We start from the raw sequence: 19,321 nt of genomic DNA, 5'->3' as shown, positions 1-19,321 counted from the left end.
CACCAGATGTGACCAGGCCCCACATGCAGGACTTGTGTCAACAGATCTGACCAGGCCCCACATGCAGGACTTGTGTCACCATATCTGACCAGGCCCCACATGCAGGACTTGTGTCACCAGATGTGACCAGGCCCCACATGCAGGACTTGTGTCACCAGATCTGACCAGGCCCCACATGCAGGACTTGTGTCACCAGATGTGACCAGGCCCCACATGCAGGACTTGTGTCACCAGATCTGACCAGGCCCCACATGCAGGACTTGTGTCACCAGATCTGACCAGGCCCCACATGCAGGACTTGTGTCACCAGATCTGACCAGGCCCCACATGCTGGACTTGTGTCACCAGATCTGACCAGGCCCCACATGCAGGACTTGTGTCACCAGATCTGACCAGGCCCCACATGCAGGACTTGTGTCACCAGATCTGACCAGGCCCCACATGCAGGACTTGTGTCACCAGATCTGACCAGGCCCCACATGCTGGACTTGTGTCACCAGATCTGACCAGGCCCCACATGCAGGACTTGTGTCACCAGATCTGATCAGGCCCCACATGCAGGACTTGTGTCACCAGATCTGACCAGGCCCCACATGCAGGACTCGACTCACCAGATCTGACCAGGCCCCACATGCAGGACTCGTGTCACCAGATCTGACCAGGCCCCACATGCAGGACTTGTGTCACCATATGTGACCAGGCCCCACATGCAGGACTTGTGTCACCAGATCTGACCAGGCCCCACATACAGGACTCGACTCACCAGATCTGACCAGGCCCCACATGCAGGACTCGTGTCACCAGATCTGACCAGGCCCCACATGCAGGACTTGTGTCACCAGATCTGACCAGGCCCCACATGCTGGACTTGTGTCACCAGATCTGACCAGGCCCCACATGCAGGACTTGTGTCACCAGATCTGACCAGGCCCCACATACAGGACTTGTGTCACCAGATGTGACCAGGCCCCACATGCAGGACTTGTGTCACCAGATGTGACCAGGCCCCACATGCAGGACTTGTGTCACCAGATCTGACCAGGCCCCACATGCAGGACTTGTGTCACCAGATCTGACCAGGCCCTACATGCAGGACTTGTGTCACCAGATCTGACCAGGCCCCACATGCTGGACTTGTGTCACCAGATCTGACCAGGCCCCACATGCAGGACTTGTGTCACCAGATCTGACCAGGCCCCACATGCAGGACTTGTGTCACCAGATCTGACCAGGCCCCACATGCAGGACTTGTGTCACCAGATCTGACCAGGCCCCACATGCTGGACTTGTGTCACCAGATCTGACCAGGCCCCACATGCAGGACTTGTGTCACCAGATCTGATCAGGCCCCACATGCAGGACTTGTGTCACCAGATCTGACCAGGCCCCACATGCAGGACTCGACTCACCAGATCTGACCAGGCCCCACATGCAGGACTCGTGTCACCAGATCTGACCAGGCCCCACATGCAGGACTTGTGTCACCATATGTGACCAGGCCCCACATGCAGGACTTGTGTCACCAGATCTGACCAGGCCCCACATGCAGGACTCGACTCACCAGATCTGACCAGGCCCCACATGCAGGACTCGTGTCACCAGATCTGACCAGGCCCCACATGCAGGACTTGTGTCACCAGATCTGACCAGGCCCCACATGCTGGACTTGTGTCACCAGATCTGACCAGGCCCCACATGCAGGACTTGTGTCACCAGATCTGACCAGGCCCCACATACAGGACTTGTGTCACCAGATGTGACCAGGCCCCACATGCAGGACTTGTGTCACCAGATGTGACCAGGCCCCACATGCAGGACTTGTGTCACCAGATCTGACCAGGCCCCACATGCAGGACTTGTGTCACCAGATCTGACCAGGCCCCACATGCAGGACTTGTGTCACCAGATCTGACCAGGCCCCACGTGCAGGACTTGTGTCACCAGATCTGACCAGGCCCCACATGCAGGACTTGTGTCACCATATCTGACCAGGCCCCACATGCAGGACTTGTGTCACCATATGTGACCAGGCCCCACATGCAGGACTTGTGTCACCAGATGTGACCAGGCCCTACATGCAGGACTTGTGTCACCAGATCTGACCAGGCCCCACATGCAGGACTTGTGTCACCAGATGTGACCAGGCCCCACATGCAGGACTTGTGTCACCAGATCTGACCAGGCCCCACATGCAGGACTTGTGTCACCAGATGTGACCAGGCCCCACATGCAGGACTTGTGTCACCAGATGTGACCAGGCCCCACATGCAGGACTCGTGTCACCAGATCTGACCAGGCCCCACATGCAGGACTTGTGTCACCAGGTCTGACCAGGCCCCACATGCAGGACTTGTGTCACCAGATGTGACCAGGCCCCACATGCAGGACTTGTGTCACCAGGTCTGACCAGGCCCCACATGCAGGACTTGTGTCACCAGATCTGACCAGGCCCCACATGCAGGACTCGTGTCACCAGATCTGACCAGGCCCCACATGCAGGACTCGTGTCACCAGATCTGACCAGGCCCCACATGCAGGACTCGTGTCACCAGATCTGACCAGGCCCCACATGCAGGACTTGTGTCACCAGATGTGACCAGGCCCCACATGCTGGACTTGTGTCACCAGATCTGACCAGGCCCCACATGCAGGACTTGTGTCACCAGATGTGACCAGGCCCCACATGCAGGACTTGTGTCACCATATGTGACCAGGCCCCACATGCAGGACTTGTGTCACCAGATGTGACCAGGCCCTACATGCAGGACTTGTGTCACCAGAAGTGACCAGGCCCCGCATGCAGGACTTGTGTCACCAGATGTGACCAGGCCCCACATGCAGGACTTGTGTCACCAGAAGTGACCAGGCCCCACATGCAGGACTTGTGTCACCAGAAATGACCAGGCCCCACATGCAGGACTTGTGTCACCAGATGTGACCAGGCCCCACATGCAGGACTTGTGTCACCAGATGTGACCAGGCCCCACATGCTGGACTTGTGTCACCAGATCTGACCAGGCCCCACATGCAGGACTTGTGTCACCAGATCTGACCAGGCCCTACATGCAGGACTTGTGTCACCAGATCTGACCAGGCCCCACATGCAGGACTTGTGTCACCGGATCTGACCAGGCCCCACATGCAGGACTTGTGTCACCAGATGTGACCAGGCCCCACATGCAGGACTTGTGTCAACAGATCTGACCAGGCCCCACATGCAGGACTTGTGTCACCATATCTGACCAGGCCCCACATGCAGGACTTGTGTCACCAGATGTGACCAGGCCCCACATGCAGGACTTGTGTCACCAGATCTGACCAGGCCCCACATGCAGGACTTGTGTCACCAGATGTGACCAGGCCCCACATGCAGGACTTGTGTCACCAGATCTGACCAGGCCCCACATGCAGGACTTGTGTCACCAGATCTGACCAGGCCCCACATGCAGGACTTGTGTCACCAGATCTGACCAGGCCCCACATGCTGGACTTGTGTCACCAGATCTGACCAGGCCCCACATGCAGGACTTGTGTCACCAGATCTGACCAGGCCCCACATGCAGGACTTGTGTCACCAGATCTGACCAGGCCCCACATGCAGGACTTGTGTCACCAGATCTGACCAGGCCCCACATGCTGGACTTGTGTCACCAGATCTGACCAGGCCCCACATGCAGGACTTGTGTCACCAGATCTGATCAGGCCCCACATGCAGGACTTGTGTCACCAGATCTGACCAGGCCCCACATGCAGGACTCGACTCACCAGATCTGACCAGGCCCCACATGCAGGACTCGTGTCACCAGATCTGACCAGGCCCCACATGCAGGACTTGTGTCACCATATGTGACCAGGCCCCACATGCAGGACTTGTGTCACCAGATCTGACCAGGCCCCACATACAGGACTCGACTCACCAGATCTGACCAGGCCCCACATGCAGGACTCGTGTCACCAGATCTGACCAGGCCCCACATGCAGGACTTGTGTCACCAGATCTGACCAGGCCCCACATGCTGGACTTGTGTCACCAGATCTGACCAGGCCCCACATGCAGGACTTGTGTCACCAGATCTGACCAGGCCCCACATACAGGACTTGTGTCACCAGATGTGACCAGGCCCCACATGCAGGACTTGTGTCACCAGATGTGACCAGGCCCCACATGCAGGACTTGTGTCACCAGATCTGACCAGGCCCCACATGCAGGACTTGTGTCACCAGATCTGACCAGGCCCTACATGCAGGACTTGTGTCACCAGATCTGACCAGGCCCCACATGCTGGACTTGTGTCACCAGATCTGACCAGGCCCCACATGCAGGACTTGTGTCACCAGATCTGACCAGGCCCCACATGCAGGACTTGTGTCACCAGATCTGACCAGGCCCCACATGCAGGACTTGTGTCACCAGATCTGACCAGGCCCCACATGCTGGACTTGTGTCACCAGATCTGACCAGGCCCCACATGCAGGACTTGTGTCACCAGATCTGATCAGGCCCCACATGCAGGACTTGTGTCACCAGATCTGACCAGGCCCCACATGCAGGACTCGACTCACCAGATCTGACCAGGCCCCACATGCAGGACTCGTGTCACCAGATCTGACCAGGCCCCACATGCAGGACTTGTGTCACCATATGTGACCAGGCCCCACATGCAGGACTTGTGTCACCAGATCTGACCAGGCCCCACATGCAGGACTCGACTCACCAGATCTGACCAGGCCCCACATGCAGGACTCGTGTCACCAGATCTGACCAGGCCCCACATGCAGGACTTGTGTCACCAGATCTGACCAGGCCCCACATGCTGGACTTGTGTCACCAGATCTGACCAGGCCCCACATGCAGGACTTGTGTCACCAGATCTGACCAGGCCCCACATACAGGACTTGTGTCACCAGATGTGACCAGGCCCCACATGCAGGACTTGTGTCACCAGATGTGACCAGGCCCCACATGCAGGACTTGTGTCACCAGATCTGACCAGGCCCCACATGCAGGACTTGTGTCACCAGATCTGACCAGGCCCCACATGCAGGACTTGTGTCACCAGATCTGACCAGGCCCCACGTGCAGGACTTGTGTCACCAGATCTGACCAGGCCCCACATGCAGGACTTGTGTCACCATATCTGACCAGGCCCCACATGCAGGACTTGTGTCACCATATGTGACCAGGCCCCACATGCAGGACTTGTGTCACCAGATCTGACCAGGCCCCACATGCAGGACTTGTGTCACCAGATGTGACCAGGCCCCACATGCAGGACTTGTGTCACCAGATCTGACCAGGCCCCACATGCTGGACTTGTGTCACCATATGTGACCAGGCCCCACATGCTGGACTTGTGTCACCAGATCTGACCAGGCCCCACATGCTGGACTTGTGTCACCAGATCTGACCAGGCCCCACATGCAGGACTTGTGTCACCAGATCTGACCAGGCCCCACATGCAGGACTCGTGTCACCAGATCTGACCAGGCCCTACATGCAGGACTTGTGTCACCAGATCTGACCAGGCCCCACGTGCAGGACTTGTGTCACCAGATCTGACCAGGCCCCACATGCAGGACTTGTGTCACCAGATCTGACCAGGCCCCACATGCTGGACTTGTGTCACCAGATCTGACCAGGCCCCACATGCAGGACTTGTGTCACCAGATCTGACCAGGCCCCACATACAGGACTTGTGTCACCATATCTGACCAGGCCCCACATGCTGGACTTGTGTCACCAGATCTGACCAGGCCCCACATGCAGGACTTGTGTCACCAGATCTGACCAGGCCCCACATGCTGGACTTGTGTCACCAGATCTGACCAGGCCCCACATGCTGGACTTGTGTCACCAGATCTGACCAGGCCCCACATGCAGGACTCGACTCACCAGATCTGACCAGGCCCCACATGCAGGACTCGTGTCACCAGATCTGACCAGGCCCTACATGCAGGACTTGTGTCACCAGATCTGACCAGGCCCCACGTGCAGGACTTGTGTCACCAGATCTGACCAGGCCCCACATGCTGGACTTGTGTCACCAGATCTGACCAGGCCCCACATGCAGGACTTGTGTCACCAGATCTGACCAGGCCCCACATGCAGGACTTGTGTCACCAGATCTGACCAGGCCCCACATGCAGGACTTGTGTCACCAGATCTGACCAGGCCCCACATGCAGGACTTGTGTCACCAGGTCTGACCAGGCCCCACATGCAGGACTTGTGTCACCAGATCTGACCAGGCCCCACATGCAGGACTTGTGTCACCAGATGTGACCAGGCCCCACATACAGGACTTGTGTCACCAGATCTGACCAGGCCCCACATGCAGGACTTGTGTCACCAGATGTGACCAGGCCCCACATGCAGGACTTGTGTCACCAGATCTGACCAGGCCCCACATGCAGGACTTGTGTCACCATATGTGACCAGGCCCCACATACAGGACTTGTGTCACCAGATCTGACCAGGCCCCACATGCAGGACTTGTGTCACCAGATCTGACCAGGCCCCACATGCAGGACTTGTGTCACCAGATCTGACCAGGCCCCACATGCAGGACTTGTGTCACCAGGTCTGACCAGGCCCCACATGCAGGACTTGTGTCACCAGATCTGACCAGGCCCCACATGCAGGACTTGTGTCACCATATGTGACCAGGCCCCACATACAGGACTTGTGTCACCAGATCTGACCAGGCCCCACATGCAGGACTTGTGTCACCAGATGTGACCAGGCCCCACATGCAGGACTTGTGTCACCAGATCTGACCAGGCCCCACATGCAGGACTTGTGTCACCAGATGTGACCAGGCCCCACATGCAGGACTTGTGTCACCAGATCTGACCAGGCCCCACATGCAGGACTTGTGTCACCATATGTGACCAGGCCCCACATACAGGACTTGTGTCACCAGATCTGACCAGGCCCCACATGCAGGACTTGTGTCACCAGATCTGACCAGGCCCCACATGCAGGACTTGTCACCAGATCTGACCAGGCCCCACATGCAGGACTTGTGTCACCAGATCTGACCAGGCCCCACATGCAGGACTTGTGTCACCAGATCTGACCAGGCCCCACATGCAGGACTTGTGTCACCAGATGTGACCAGGCCCCACATGCAGGACTTGTGTCACCAGATCTGACCAGGCCCCACATGCAGGACTTGTGTCACCAGATCTGACCAGGCCCCACATGCAGGACTTGTGTCACCAGGTCTGACCAGGCCCCACATGCAGGACTTGTGTCACCAGATCTGACCAGGCCCCACATGCAGGACTTGTGTCACCAGATCTGACCAGGCCTAATGTTCCTGAACCGAGACAGCAGGAGCCAATGACAGAGGATGGAGGCACAGCTCCCAACTGTACCTATTTTGGAGGGACAGTCCCTCTTTGGGAACCCAATGCCTCTGTCCCTCTTTCTTCCTCAGTTGTCCCTTATTTAGGACTGATGTACCGATCTATATTAATATCTGTATTTTTCTACTGAAAAAATGTGTTCAACTGACTCAAAACTTTATCCCCATTTTTTAAATTGCTCTATCTCTTATTTTCACACGTTAAAACGAAGGAAAACTACTGATGATAGTAAGGACCAGTGTGGTTTGAATGTTAAAATGACATCTTTTGATTCTGAATTTTTTTTGATATGCATGACAAGGGGTGTGGTGGGGGCGTGGCTAGAGGTGTGGCAGAGGCGTGTCTTAAAATGTCCCTTTTTCTTATCTCAAAAAGTTGTGAGGTATGGAAGAAGGTATGGTGGCTGGCAGATAATAGAGGGTACTGGATGTAGGACCAGATTGCTGGCCATGTCTGGGGAAACGCTGAAATCTGTTCTCACATCCCGTTCTGCGTCTGCAGGCCAGGATCCAGGTTCCAACGGAAAGTGCAAACTCCGCCCTGGAATTCTAGATCTCCGCCCCTCATCACTAGTCTTGTCTTGATCTGAACCAGGAGTAACTTTTCCAGGGCCTGAGATGTCTGATCTAGTGCCTGGAAGGCAAAATCCAAGTGGACCTGTCTAGTCACTGGCCTGCTGGAACTATGAGCAGCTGTCTGGGCACCACTATAGGCTTTCTGAGACAGTCCAGGATGTTTGTAGCAGTTGTATTACATGCTGGTGCTTATTTCACATTAATATCATCATGGTCGTTGTGTTTTACTGTGATTCTGTTTTCTTCTGTGCAGGACCTCCAGGACGTCCAGCGATATCAGGTGAGTATAGACCATCCATCTGGCCCGCAGAGCCGGTAAACGTGGCCCATAAGTGATGTACCCACTTTGCATTATGTTTGGCCCACTCTGGACCTGGAAAGATACCTTACATTGGGGGTGAATCTCTAGATCAAAGGGATAGGCGGGCAGCACTATACACCATAACACTGGGGCCCCTGGCTCTACAGCTACACCATAACACTGGGGCCCCTGGCTCTATACCTACACCATAACACTGGGGCCCCTGGCTCTATACCTACACCATAACACTGGGGCCCCTGGCTCTATACCTACACCATTAGACTGGGGCCCCTGGCTCTACAGCTACACCATAACACTGGGGCCCCTGGCTCTACAGCTACACTAACACTGGGGCCCCTGGCTCTACAGCTACACCATAACACTGGGGCCCCTGGCTCTGCAGCTACACCATAACACTGGGGCCCCTGGCTCTACAGCTACACCATAATACTGGGGCCCCTGGCTCTACAGCTACACCATAATACTGGGGCCCCTGGCTCTACAGCTACACCATAATACTGGGGCCCCTGGCTCTACAGCTACACCATAACACTGGGGCCCCTGGCTCTACAGCTACATCATAATACTGGGGCCCCTGGCTCTACAGCTACACCATAATACTGGGGCCCCTGGCTCTACAGCTACACCATAATACTGGGGCCCCTGGCTCTACAGCTACACCATAACACTGGGGCCCCTGGCTCTACAGCTACACCATAACACTGGGGCCCCTGGCTCTACAGCTACACCATAACACTGGGGCCCCTGGCTCTACAGCTACACCATAACAATGGGGCCCCTGGCTCTACAGCTACACCATAACACTGGGGCCCCTGGCTCTACAGCTACACCATAACAATGGGGCCCCTGGCTCTACAGCTACACCATAACAATGGGGCCCCTGGCTCTACAGCTACACTATAACACTGGGGCCCCTGGCTCTACAGCTACACCATAATACTGGGGCCCCTGGCTCTACAGCTACACTATAACACTGGGGCCCCTGGCTCTACAGCTACACCATAACACTGGGGCCCCTGGCTCTACAGCTGCACCATAACACTGGGGCCCCTGGCTCTACAGCTACACCATAACACTGGGGCCCCTGGCTCTACAGCTACACCATAACACTGGGGCCCCTGGCTCTACAGCTACACCATAACACTGGGGCCCCTGACTGTACAGCTACACCATAACACTGGGGCCCCTGGCTCTACAGCTACACCATAACACTGGGGCCCCTGGCTCTACAGCTACACTATAACACTGGGGCCCCTGGCTCTACAGCTACACCATAACACTGGGGCCCCTGGCTCTACAGCTGCACCATAACACTGGGGCCCCTGGCTCTACAGCTACACCATAACACTGGGGCCCCTGGCTCTACAGCTACACTATAACACTGGGGCCCCTGGCTCTACAGCTACACCATAACACTGGGGCCCCTGGCTCTGCAGCTACATCATAACACTGGGGCCCCTGGCTCTACAGCTACACCATAACACTGGGGCCCCTGGCTCTACAGCTACACCATAACACTGGGGCCCCTGGCTCTACAGCTACATCATAACACTGGGGCCCCTGGCTCTACAGCTACACCATAACACTGGGGCCCCTGGCTCTGCAGCTACACCATAACACTGGGGCCCCTGGCTCTGCAGCTACACCATAACACTGGGGCCCCTGGCTCTACAGCTACACCATAACACTGGGGCCCCTGGCTCTACAGCTACACCATAACACTGGGGCCCCTGGCTCTGCAGCTACATCATAACAATGGGGCCCCTGGCTCTACAGATACACCATAATACTGGGGCCCCTGGCTCTACAGCTGCACCATAACACTGGGGCCCCTGGCTCTACAGCTACACCATAACACTGGGGCCCCTGGCTCTACAGCTACACCATAACAATGGGGCCCCTGGCTCTACAGCTACACCATAACACTGGGGCCCCTGGCTCTACAGCTACACTAACACTGGGGCCCCTGGCTCTACAGCTACCCCATAACACTGGGGCCCCTGGCTCTACAGCTACACCATAACACTGGGGCCCCTGGCTCTACAGCTACACCATAACACTGGGGCCCCTGGCTCTACAGCTACACCATAACACTGGGGCCCCTGGCTCTACAGCTACACCATAATACTGGGGCCCCTGGCTCTACAGCTACACCATAACACTGGGGCCCCTGGCTCTACAGCTACACTATAACACTGGGGCCCCTGGCTCTACAGCTACACCATAATACTGGGGCCCCTGGCTCTACAGCTACACTATAACACTGGGGCCCCTGGCTCTACAGCTACACCATAACACTGGGGCCCCTGGCTCTGCAGCTACACCATAACACTGGGGCCCCTGGCTCTACAGATACACCATAACACTGGGGCCCCTGGCTCTACAGATACACCATAACACTGGGGCCCCTGGCTCTACAGCTACACCATAACACTGGGGCCCCTGGCTCTACAGCTACACCATAATACTGGGGCCCCTGGCTCTACAGCTACACCATAACACTGGGGCCCCTGGCTCTACAGCTACACCATAATACTGGGGCCCCTGGCTCTACAGCTACACCATAACACTGGGGCCCCTGGCTGTACAGCTACACCATAACACTGGGGCCTCTGGCTCTACAGCTACACCATAACACTGGGGCCCCTGGCTGTACAGCTACACCATAACACTGGGGCCTCTGGCTCTACAGCTACACGATAACACTGGGGCCCCTGGCTCTACAGATACACCATAACACTGGGGCCCCTGGCTCTGCAGCTACATCATAACACTGGGGCCCCTGGCTCTACAGCTACACCATAATACTGGGGCCCCTGGCTCTACAGCTACACCATAACACTGGGGCCCCTGGCTCTACAGCTACACCATAATACTGGGGCCCCTGGCTCTACAGCTACACCATAACACTGGGGCCCCTGGCTGTACAGCTACACCATAACACTGGGGCCCCTGGCTCTACAGCTACACCATAACACTGGGGCCCCTGGCTCTACAGCTACACCATAATACTGGGGCCCCTGGCTCTACAGCTACACCATAATACTGGGGCCCCTGGCTCTACAGCTACACCATAACACTGGGGCCCCTGGCTCTGCAGCTACACCATAACACTGGGGCCCCTGGCTCTACAGCTACACCATAACACTGGGGCCCCTGGCTCTGCAGCTACATCATAACACTGGGGCCCCTGGCTCTACAGCTACACCATAATACTGGGGCCCCTGGCTCTACAGCTACACCATAACACTGGGGCCCCTGGCTCTACAGCTGCACCATAACAATGGGGCCCCTGGCTCTACAGATACACCATAATACTGGGGCCCCTGGCTCTACAGCTGCACCATAACACTGGGGCCCCTAGCTCTACAGCTACACCATAACACTGGGGCCCCTGGCTCTACAGCTACACCATAACACTGGGGCCCCTGGCTCTACAGCTACACCATAACACTGGGGCCCCTGGCTCTACAGCTACACCATAATACTGGGGCCCCTGGCTCTACAGCTACACTATAACACTGGGGCCCCTGGCTCTACAGCTACACCATAACACTGGGGCCCCTGGCTCTACAGCTACACTATAACACTGGGGCCCCTGGCTCTACAGCTACACCATAACACTGGGGCCCCTGGCTCTGCAGCTACACCATAACACTGGGGCCCCTGGCTCTACAGCTACACCATAACACTGGGGCCCCTGGCTCTACAGCTACACCATAACACTGGGGCCCCTGGCTCTACAGCTGCACCATAACACTGGGGCCCCTGGCTCTACAGCTACACCATAACACTGGGGCCCCTGGCTCTACAGCTACACCATAACACTGGGGCCCCTGGCTCTACAGCTACACCATAACACTGGGGCCCCTGACTGTACAGCTACACCATAACACTGGGGCCCCTGGCTCTGCAGCTACACCATAACACTGGGGCCCCTGGCTCTACAGCTACACTAACACTGGGGCCCCTGGCTCTACAGCTACCCCATAACACTGGGGCCCCTGGCTCTACAGCTACACCATAACACTGGGGCCCCTGGCTCTACAGCTACACCATAACACTGGGGCCCCTGGCTCTACAGCTACACCATAACACTGGGGCCCCTGGCTCTACAGCTACACCATAATACTGGGGCCCCTGGCTCTACAGCTACACCATAACACTGGGGCCCCTGGCTCTACAGCTACACCATAACACTGGGGCCCCTGGCTCTACAGCTACACCATAACACTGGGGCCCCTGGCTCTGCAGCTACACCATAACACTGGGGCCCCTGGCTCTACAGCTACACCATAACACTGGGGCCCCTGGCTCTACAGCTACACCATAACACTGGGGCCCCTGGCTCTACAGCTACACTATAACACTGGGGCCCCTGGCTCTACAGCTACACCATAACACTGGGGCCCCTGGCTCTACAGCTACACCATAACACTGGGGCCCCTGGCTCTACAGATACACCATAACACTGGGGCCCCTGGCTCTGCAGCTACACCATAACACTGGGGCCCCTGGCTCTACAGCTACACCATAACACTGGGGCCCCTGGCTCTACAGCTACACCATAACACTGGGGCCCCTGGCTCTACAGATACACCATAACACTGGGGCCCCTGGCTCTACAGCTACACCATAACACTGGGGCCCCTGGCTCTACAGCTACACCATAACACTGGGGCCCCTGGCTCTACAGCTACACCATAACACTGGGGCCCCTGGCTCTACAGCTACACTATAACACTGGGGCCCCTGGCTCTACAGCTACACCATAACACTGGGGCCCCTGGCTCTACAGCTACACCATAACACTGGGGCCCCTGGCTCTACAGCTACACCATAACACTGGGGCCCCTGGCTCTACAGCTACACCATAATACTGGGGCCCCTGGCTCTACAGCTACACCATAATACTGGGGCCCCTGGCTCTACAGCTACACCATAACACTGGGGCCCCTGGCTCTACAGCTACACCATAACACTGGGGCCCCTGGCTCTACAGCTACACCATAACACTGGGGCCCCTGGCTCTACAGCTACACCATAATACTGGGGCCCCTGGCTCTACAGCTACACCATAATACTGGGGCCCCTGGCTCTACAGCTACACCATAACACTGGGGCCCCTGGCTCTACAGCTACACTATAACACTGGGGCCCCTGGCTCTGCAGCTACATCATAACACTGGGGCCCCTGGCTCTACAGCTACACCATAACACTGGGGCCCCTGGCTCTACAGCTACACCATAACACTGGGGCCCCTGGCTCTACAGCTACACCATAACAATGGGGCCCCTGGCTCTACAGCTACACCATAACAATGGGGCCCCTGGCTCTACAGCTACACCATAACACTGGGGCCCCTGGCTCTACAGCTAAACCATAACACTGGGGCCCCTGGCTCTACAGCTACCCCATAACACTGGGGCCCCTGGCTCTACAGCTACACCATAACACTGGGGCCCCTGGCTCTACAGCTACATCATAATACTGGGGCCCCTGGCTCTACAGCTACACCATAACACTGGGGCCCCTGGCTCTACAGCTACACCATAACACTGGGGCCCCTGGCTCTACAGCTACACCATAACACTGGGGCCCCTGGCTCTACAGCTACACCATAATACTGGGGCCCCTGGCTCTACAGCTACACCATAACACTGGGGCCCCTGGCTCTACAGCTACACCATAATACTGGGGCCCCTGGCTCTACAGCTACACCATAATACTGGGGCCCCTGGCTCTGCAGCTACATCATAACACTGGGGCCCCTGGCTCTACAGCTACACCATAACACTGGGGCCCCTGGCTCTACAGCTACATCATAACACTGGGGCCCCTGGCTCTACAGCTACACCATAATACTGGGGCCCCTGGCTCTGCAGCTACATCATAACACTGGGGCCCCTGGCTCTACAGCTACACCATAACACTGGGGCCCCTGGCTCTACAGCTACACCATAATACTGGGACCCCTGGCTCTACAGCTACACTATAACACTGGGGCCCCTGGCTCTAGAGCTACACCATAACACTGGGGCCCCTGGCTGTAGAGCTACACTATAACACTGGGGCCCCTGGCTCTAGAGCTACACCATAACACTGGGGCCCCTGGCTGTAGAGCTACACCATAACACTGGGGCCCCTGGCTGTACAGCTACACTATAACACTGGGGCCCCTTGCTCTACAGCTACACCATAACACTGGGGCCCCTGGATCTACAGCTACACCATAACACTGGGGCCCCTGGATCTACAGCTACACCATAACACTGGGGCCCCTGGATCTACAGCTAACCATACTGTATACCCAATATCTGCACCCAGTAGTTCAGGCTGGAGACAGTTTAGCATCTAGTGTCTGTACAGTGCAGGACTCTAGGCTGTTGCGCCGCCCTGCTGGCGGGGGTAACAATTGTCGCTCTTGTTCTTTAGATGTGCGGATCATTGGAGGACGCAGAGGTCGGGTGGAGGTCAGACGCAACACTGAGTGGGGAACGATCTGTGATGACGGCTGGGATATGAACGATGGGAGAGTGATCTGTCGGATGCTCGGCTACTCTCGGGTTGTGGCAGTATTTACTACTACCGATCCAGGTAATACTGGGCTGTCCCTACTGAGGGGGTCACATTGTGCCCAGAGGCGGAGCAATGAAGGGTCTGCCCCCTCAGCCTCCACCATGCCAGGCCATGGAACCCAACAAGCTCTTGTCAGATTCCTTTTGAGGGGGGGGGGGGGGTCTGCACTCTGCAATGGGGGACTGGAGGACCGCGCCAGACGCCTCTACAGAATCCAGACGCTTCTCTCTGCTTAGTATTAAGTATTTGACTTTTGACTTCCTGTACACTTTAAGTGAAACGAGGATTCCGATTGGTTGTTCTGGACAATTGCTCAACTTCAACACTGGCTTTTTTCATGGCTCGGCAAATCAGCCCCCATGTTTTTTCAGATTAGAAAACATGAATATAGGTGTGGTGGATTGAGGAGACGCCTCAAAGAGGAGCCAGGAGTGGGGCAACACTGTCAGTATTACTCTAGGAAATGCAGGGGCGTACCTACAATTCATGGACCCCGCACCCCCATGGTCACACCCCTTCCCTAGCCTCCCCTGGTGCCCCTCACAGACTGGAGGCCCATCTCACAGGGGTCATAAAACATTATATCATTCCCGACCATCCACGTGGACCTGGAGGGGGAATAGTAATTAACACCGCCGGCTGAATCCTGCGCCCAAGTCTCCCAGCGGCCAGTTCATATGTATGCCTCAGCATGGCCTTTATTCTTTATAAAGACACTCCTTCAAAAGCATTTCTACAAAGATGCTGGCCGGCCTCCCTGCTCGCTGCACACTTTTTTTTAGCAGTTGGACGGAGCAACTGCCATTCCCTAATTGCTTTTGAAAATAAAGAAAATCCTGAGAATCCTCCATGAGGAGATGGGCTAGTCCAAAACCTGACGGTTCTGTCAGATTTCTACCACCTACTGTAAGTGACAGCAACATAGGAGAGAAGTCATTTACGGCTCATTTTACTCTGGAAGAAACGTACTTCTTGTTTGTATGTGTTTACATGTATTTTACATGTTAGCGATAGTGGTTCTTGAAGAATAGTCCCGTGTATCGGAGGAAGGGAAGGTAGTTTGGGCCCCCTGCAGGGGCTCCTCCCCTCTAGTTACTCCCCTGTTAGGAATGCTTGAAGACATGCAAGTTAATGCAAATTTATGATCAACTTAATAACTTGATGGGGCAGCGAGAGTGAAATAAAGGCTGTGATTGGCTGCTACAGACAGTGCAGACCAGGGGCGTAACAATAGGGGATGCAGAGGTTGTGACTGCACCAGGGCCAGAGGGGCCCTCCCTTATAGATTATAGAGGTGGCCATACACTGATAGATTTGCAGCAGATTCGACCATCAGATAGATTCCTGTCAGATGCCTGTCAGGTTGAATCTGAGAGGTATCTGTCTGATGTGTGCCACACACTAGGAACAGATTTCCAATAGATTTCAGAATTAAATCTGTTGGAAATCTATTGAAAATCGATCTAGATGTGTTATTGGACTATTAGATCCAATGCAGCTCTATGGGCCATCGATCTGCTGTCAGCAGTAGATCCACCTAGATTTTCCATCCTATCAAATAGATCAAATCAATCGAAATCGGCTGCAAATGGATCGATCGGCTGATTCAATAGAATAGATTTTTTATCGATCGATTCCATAGTATCGATCGATGGCTGATATTGACCAGTGTATGGGCCCCTTTATTCACAGTATAATGGCCCATACTCACGGGTTACAAATGTCGCCGCAACACGCGCGCGCTGCGTGTTGCGGCGACAGGTCGCTCGTGAGTATGAGGCATTGCACGGGTGCGCACCCCGAATCGTCGCTTGTCGCTGCTGTCGCCAGGCGATTGGCGCGGTCAATCGCCTGGCGACAGTTACCGCCGCATCTCCGCCGCAACTGTCGCTAGTCCGCGTGAGTATGCGGACTAGCGACAGCAACACCCGGGGAATACCATCAACTTCCGGCGGGGGGAGGAACAACAGTGACAGCTTCCGTCGCATTAGTTGCCAGGTCCCTGCGCCGTGTGTATGCGGAGGGACCTGGCGACGAGCTGTCACCGGCCTGTCGCCCACACGCTCACGTGGCCGGCCTGTCGCGCACACGCTCACGTGGCCGGCCTGTCGCGCACACGCTCACGTGGCCGGCCTGTCGCGCACACGCTCACGTCGCCGGCCTGTCGCGCACACGCTCACGTGGCCGGCCTGTCGCGCACACGCTCACGTGGCCGGCCTGTCGCGCACACGCTCACGTGGCCGGCCTGTCGCGCACACGCTCACGTCGCCGGCCTGTCGCGCACACGCTCACGTGGCCGGCCTGTCGCGCACACGCTCACGTGGCCGGCCTGTCGCGCACACGCTCACGTCGCCGGCCTGTCGCGCACACGCTCACGTGGCCGGCCTGTCGCGCACACGCTCACGTGGCCGGCCTGTCGCGCACACGCTCACGTGGCCGGCCTGTCGCGCACACGCTCACGTGTGCTGGCGACAGGCCACTTTTGCAGCCTGTGAGTATGGGCCATTAGCTCTCTCTTGGTCCTGTGCTGGTAATTATCACTTCTATAGATGCTTTGAATAGTATTGACTGTTCCCCCTCCCCTTCTTGCACCAACACTGAGGTTGTCTTTGGCAAGTATTGGTGCACTGTAGAAATTGTTATGTGTAGAGTGCTTGGGGGGGAGGGGGGGGGGCACTGTAAACCTTGCACCGGGGCCCAGAGCTCCTTAGCTACACCACTGGGGCAGACACTTCTCGGGTCTCGAGGTGTCGCGGTTCTCGGTTGACGTGTTGGTTTCTCTCCGCAGGGACGGGGAAAATCATGCTGGACGATGTGGCTTGCACTGGAAGCGAGCAGAGCATATTGGAGTGCCCGAAATCTGCCTGGGAGACTCATAACTGTGGCCACAGCGAAGACGCTGGCGTGGAGTGTGCATAGCGCCCCCTCTGGAGCATACAGGCACTGCAGGGAAATCATACAGGAAGCCATATTACAGCATCCATCCAATCACGTCGCTTCATGGCTGTTTATTATCATAATACATGTAGCAGGAGACACGTCAGTGACTGAGGCGCAAAAGTCAATAATCGTTATTCTGTGTGTGCGTGCGTGCGTGTGTGTGTGTACAGTGTGTACGTGTTTTTACTGTACATTGTCTGGAATATATCATAATTTGCATTGCATAACGTTTTCTGCATTGCACATAAATCATTTTTGCAATATTCATTTGTTATTACCTGGCTCGCTATGCTGGCTTCCTGTGTCAATGTCATAAGCAGCTTGCCTGCACCAACCAGTAGTCTGTGAGCTGTCCAAACTCCTCCCCCATCCCATCAACTACCACATGACATGGGAGGGGCTGGGAGGGGGCACTGATTAGTACAGACAGATTTGACCCCACCCACAGGAGAAAGTGGTGGGCGTGGCCAGGTGATTATGCACAGAATTCTGAATTATGTGACTGACTTTTCCAAAAAGAATCTCTGGAACAGCTGCATCAAATATCAAAATTGTGTCCGTGGTAGCAAAAATGTGGGAGGGTGAACTTCAGCTTTGAACCCTCTATCCAGGCTATCTCCCAACCCCCACCCCCGAGAACCACAAGACTTGGGGCAATCTCATATGCATGCGCTGACATTTGCGGGAGGGTCAAGCCAGGCTCCTCCCCCTCAAGATTTGTATGCTGTAATTACTACAGGAGTTTCCTCATATATACACGGCTCCCCCTGCTGGCTGCTTCCTGCAGATCTGCATTCTGATACACCGAGAGAAGAACTCCAACTGTAATCCTCATTCATGGATAATATGTATTTATGGGATAGCTTCTCTTTCAGGTAAAATTGTGGGGCAACTAGGAAAGCGGTGATGGCATCCAGTAGCGTAGCTTCAGAGCCATGGGCCCCTGAGCAGATTTTTCCCTACGCCCCCCCCCCCCCCTCCCAGACACTGTATACATAATAACCACATGTATGAATAATAATCGTGAATCCTCTGTGGGAGATGGATAAAGGGAATGATTTGTTAGTTATTTCCATCATTCTTTACCACTACAGCACCCAGAAAGCGATAATGCAGAAGGAGAGGGGGCACCACGTGGGCACCTCTAGTCCAGGGGCCCTGGTGCAGCTGCGGCCTCTGTACCCCCTATTGCTACGCACCAATCACCCCCGAGATGGCGGTACGGCTACGTCACTCTCCATAATTCCCTGCCGCAGCCACAGGAAATAAAAGCTGCACTTGGTTAATAAAATCAATATTTTGAACCATAAAATGCTTGATTTTATGTCGTTATTTTATGTATTATAACAAGTTGTGTAGCTTGTGATGCTATGTATGTATGTATGAATAAAATGTATGTTTTACTCACACAGAACATTTATATCACGCTTTTCTCCTGGCGGACTCAAAGCACCGGAGCTGCAGCCACTAGGAGGAGCCCTATAGGCAGTAGCAGTGTTAGGCCAGAGCTGCAGCCACTAGGGGGAGCTCTATA

General features: G+C 55.7%; 1 protein-coding gene across 1 annotated transcript in view; it reads left to right on the top strand.

Moving 5' to 3' along the window:
- Nucleotides 1-19,099, top strand: part of LOC137525920 (macrophage receptor MARCO-like) — a 78,796-nt gene extending 59,697 nt beyond the window's left edge. The window contains exons 15-17 of the mRNA XM_068247132.1: nt 8,199-8,225; nt 14,704-14,865; nt 17,636-19,099. Of these exons, the coding sequence (XP_068103233.1) occupies nt 8,199-8,225; nt 14,704-14,865; nt 17,636-17,766 (320 nt within the window). The 3' untranslated portion in view covers nt 17,767-19,099. The remainder of the gene's footprint in view (nt 1-8,198; nt 8,226-14,703; nt 14,866-17,635) is intronic.
- Nucleotides 19,100-19,321: the final 222 nt, after the last annotated feature.

Source organism: Hyperolius riggenbachi, chromosome 7, assembly GCF_040937935.1.
Source record: "Hyperolius riggenbachi isolate aHypRig1 chromosome 7, aHypRig1.pri, whole genome shotgun sequence".
In the NCBI taxonomy this organism is placed as follows: Eukaryota; Metazoa; Chordata; class Amphibia; order Anura; family Hyperoliidae; genus Hyperolius; species Hyperolius riggenbachi.
Note: the sequence above shows the minus strand (reverse complement) of the source record. Positions and strands in the feature narration are given on the sequence as shown.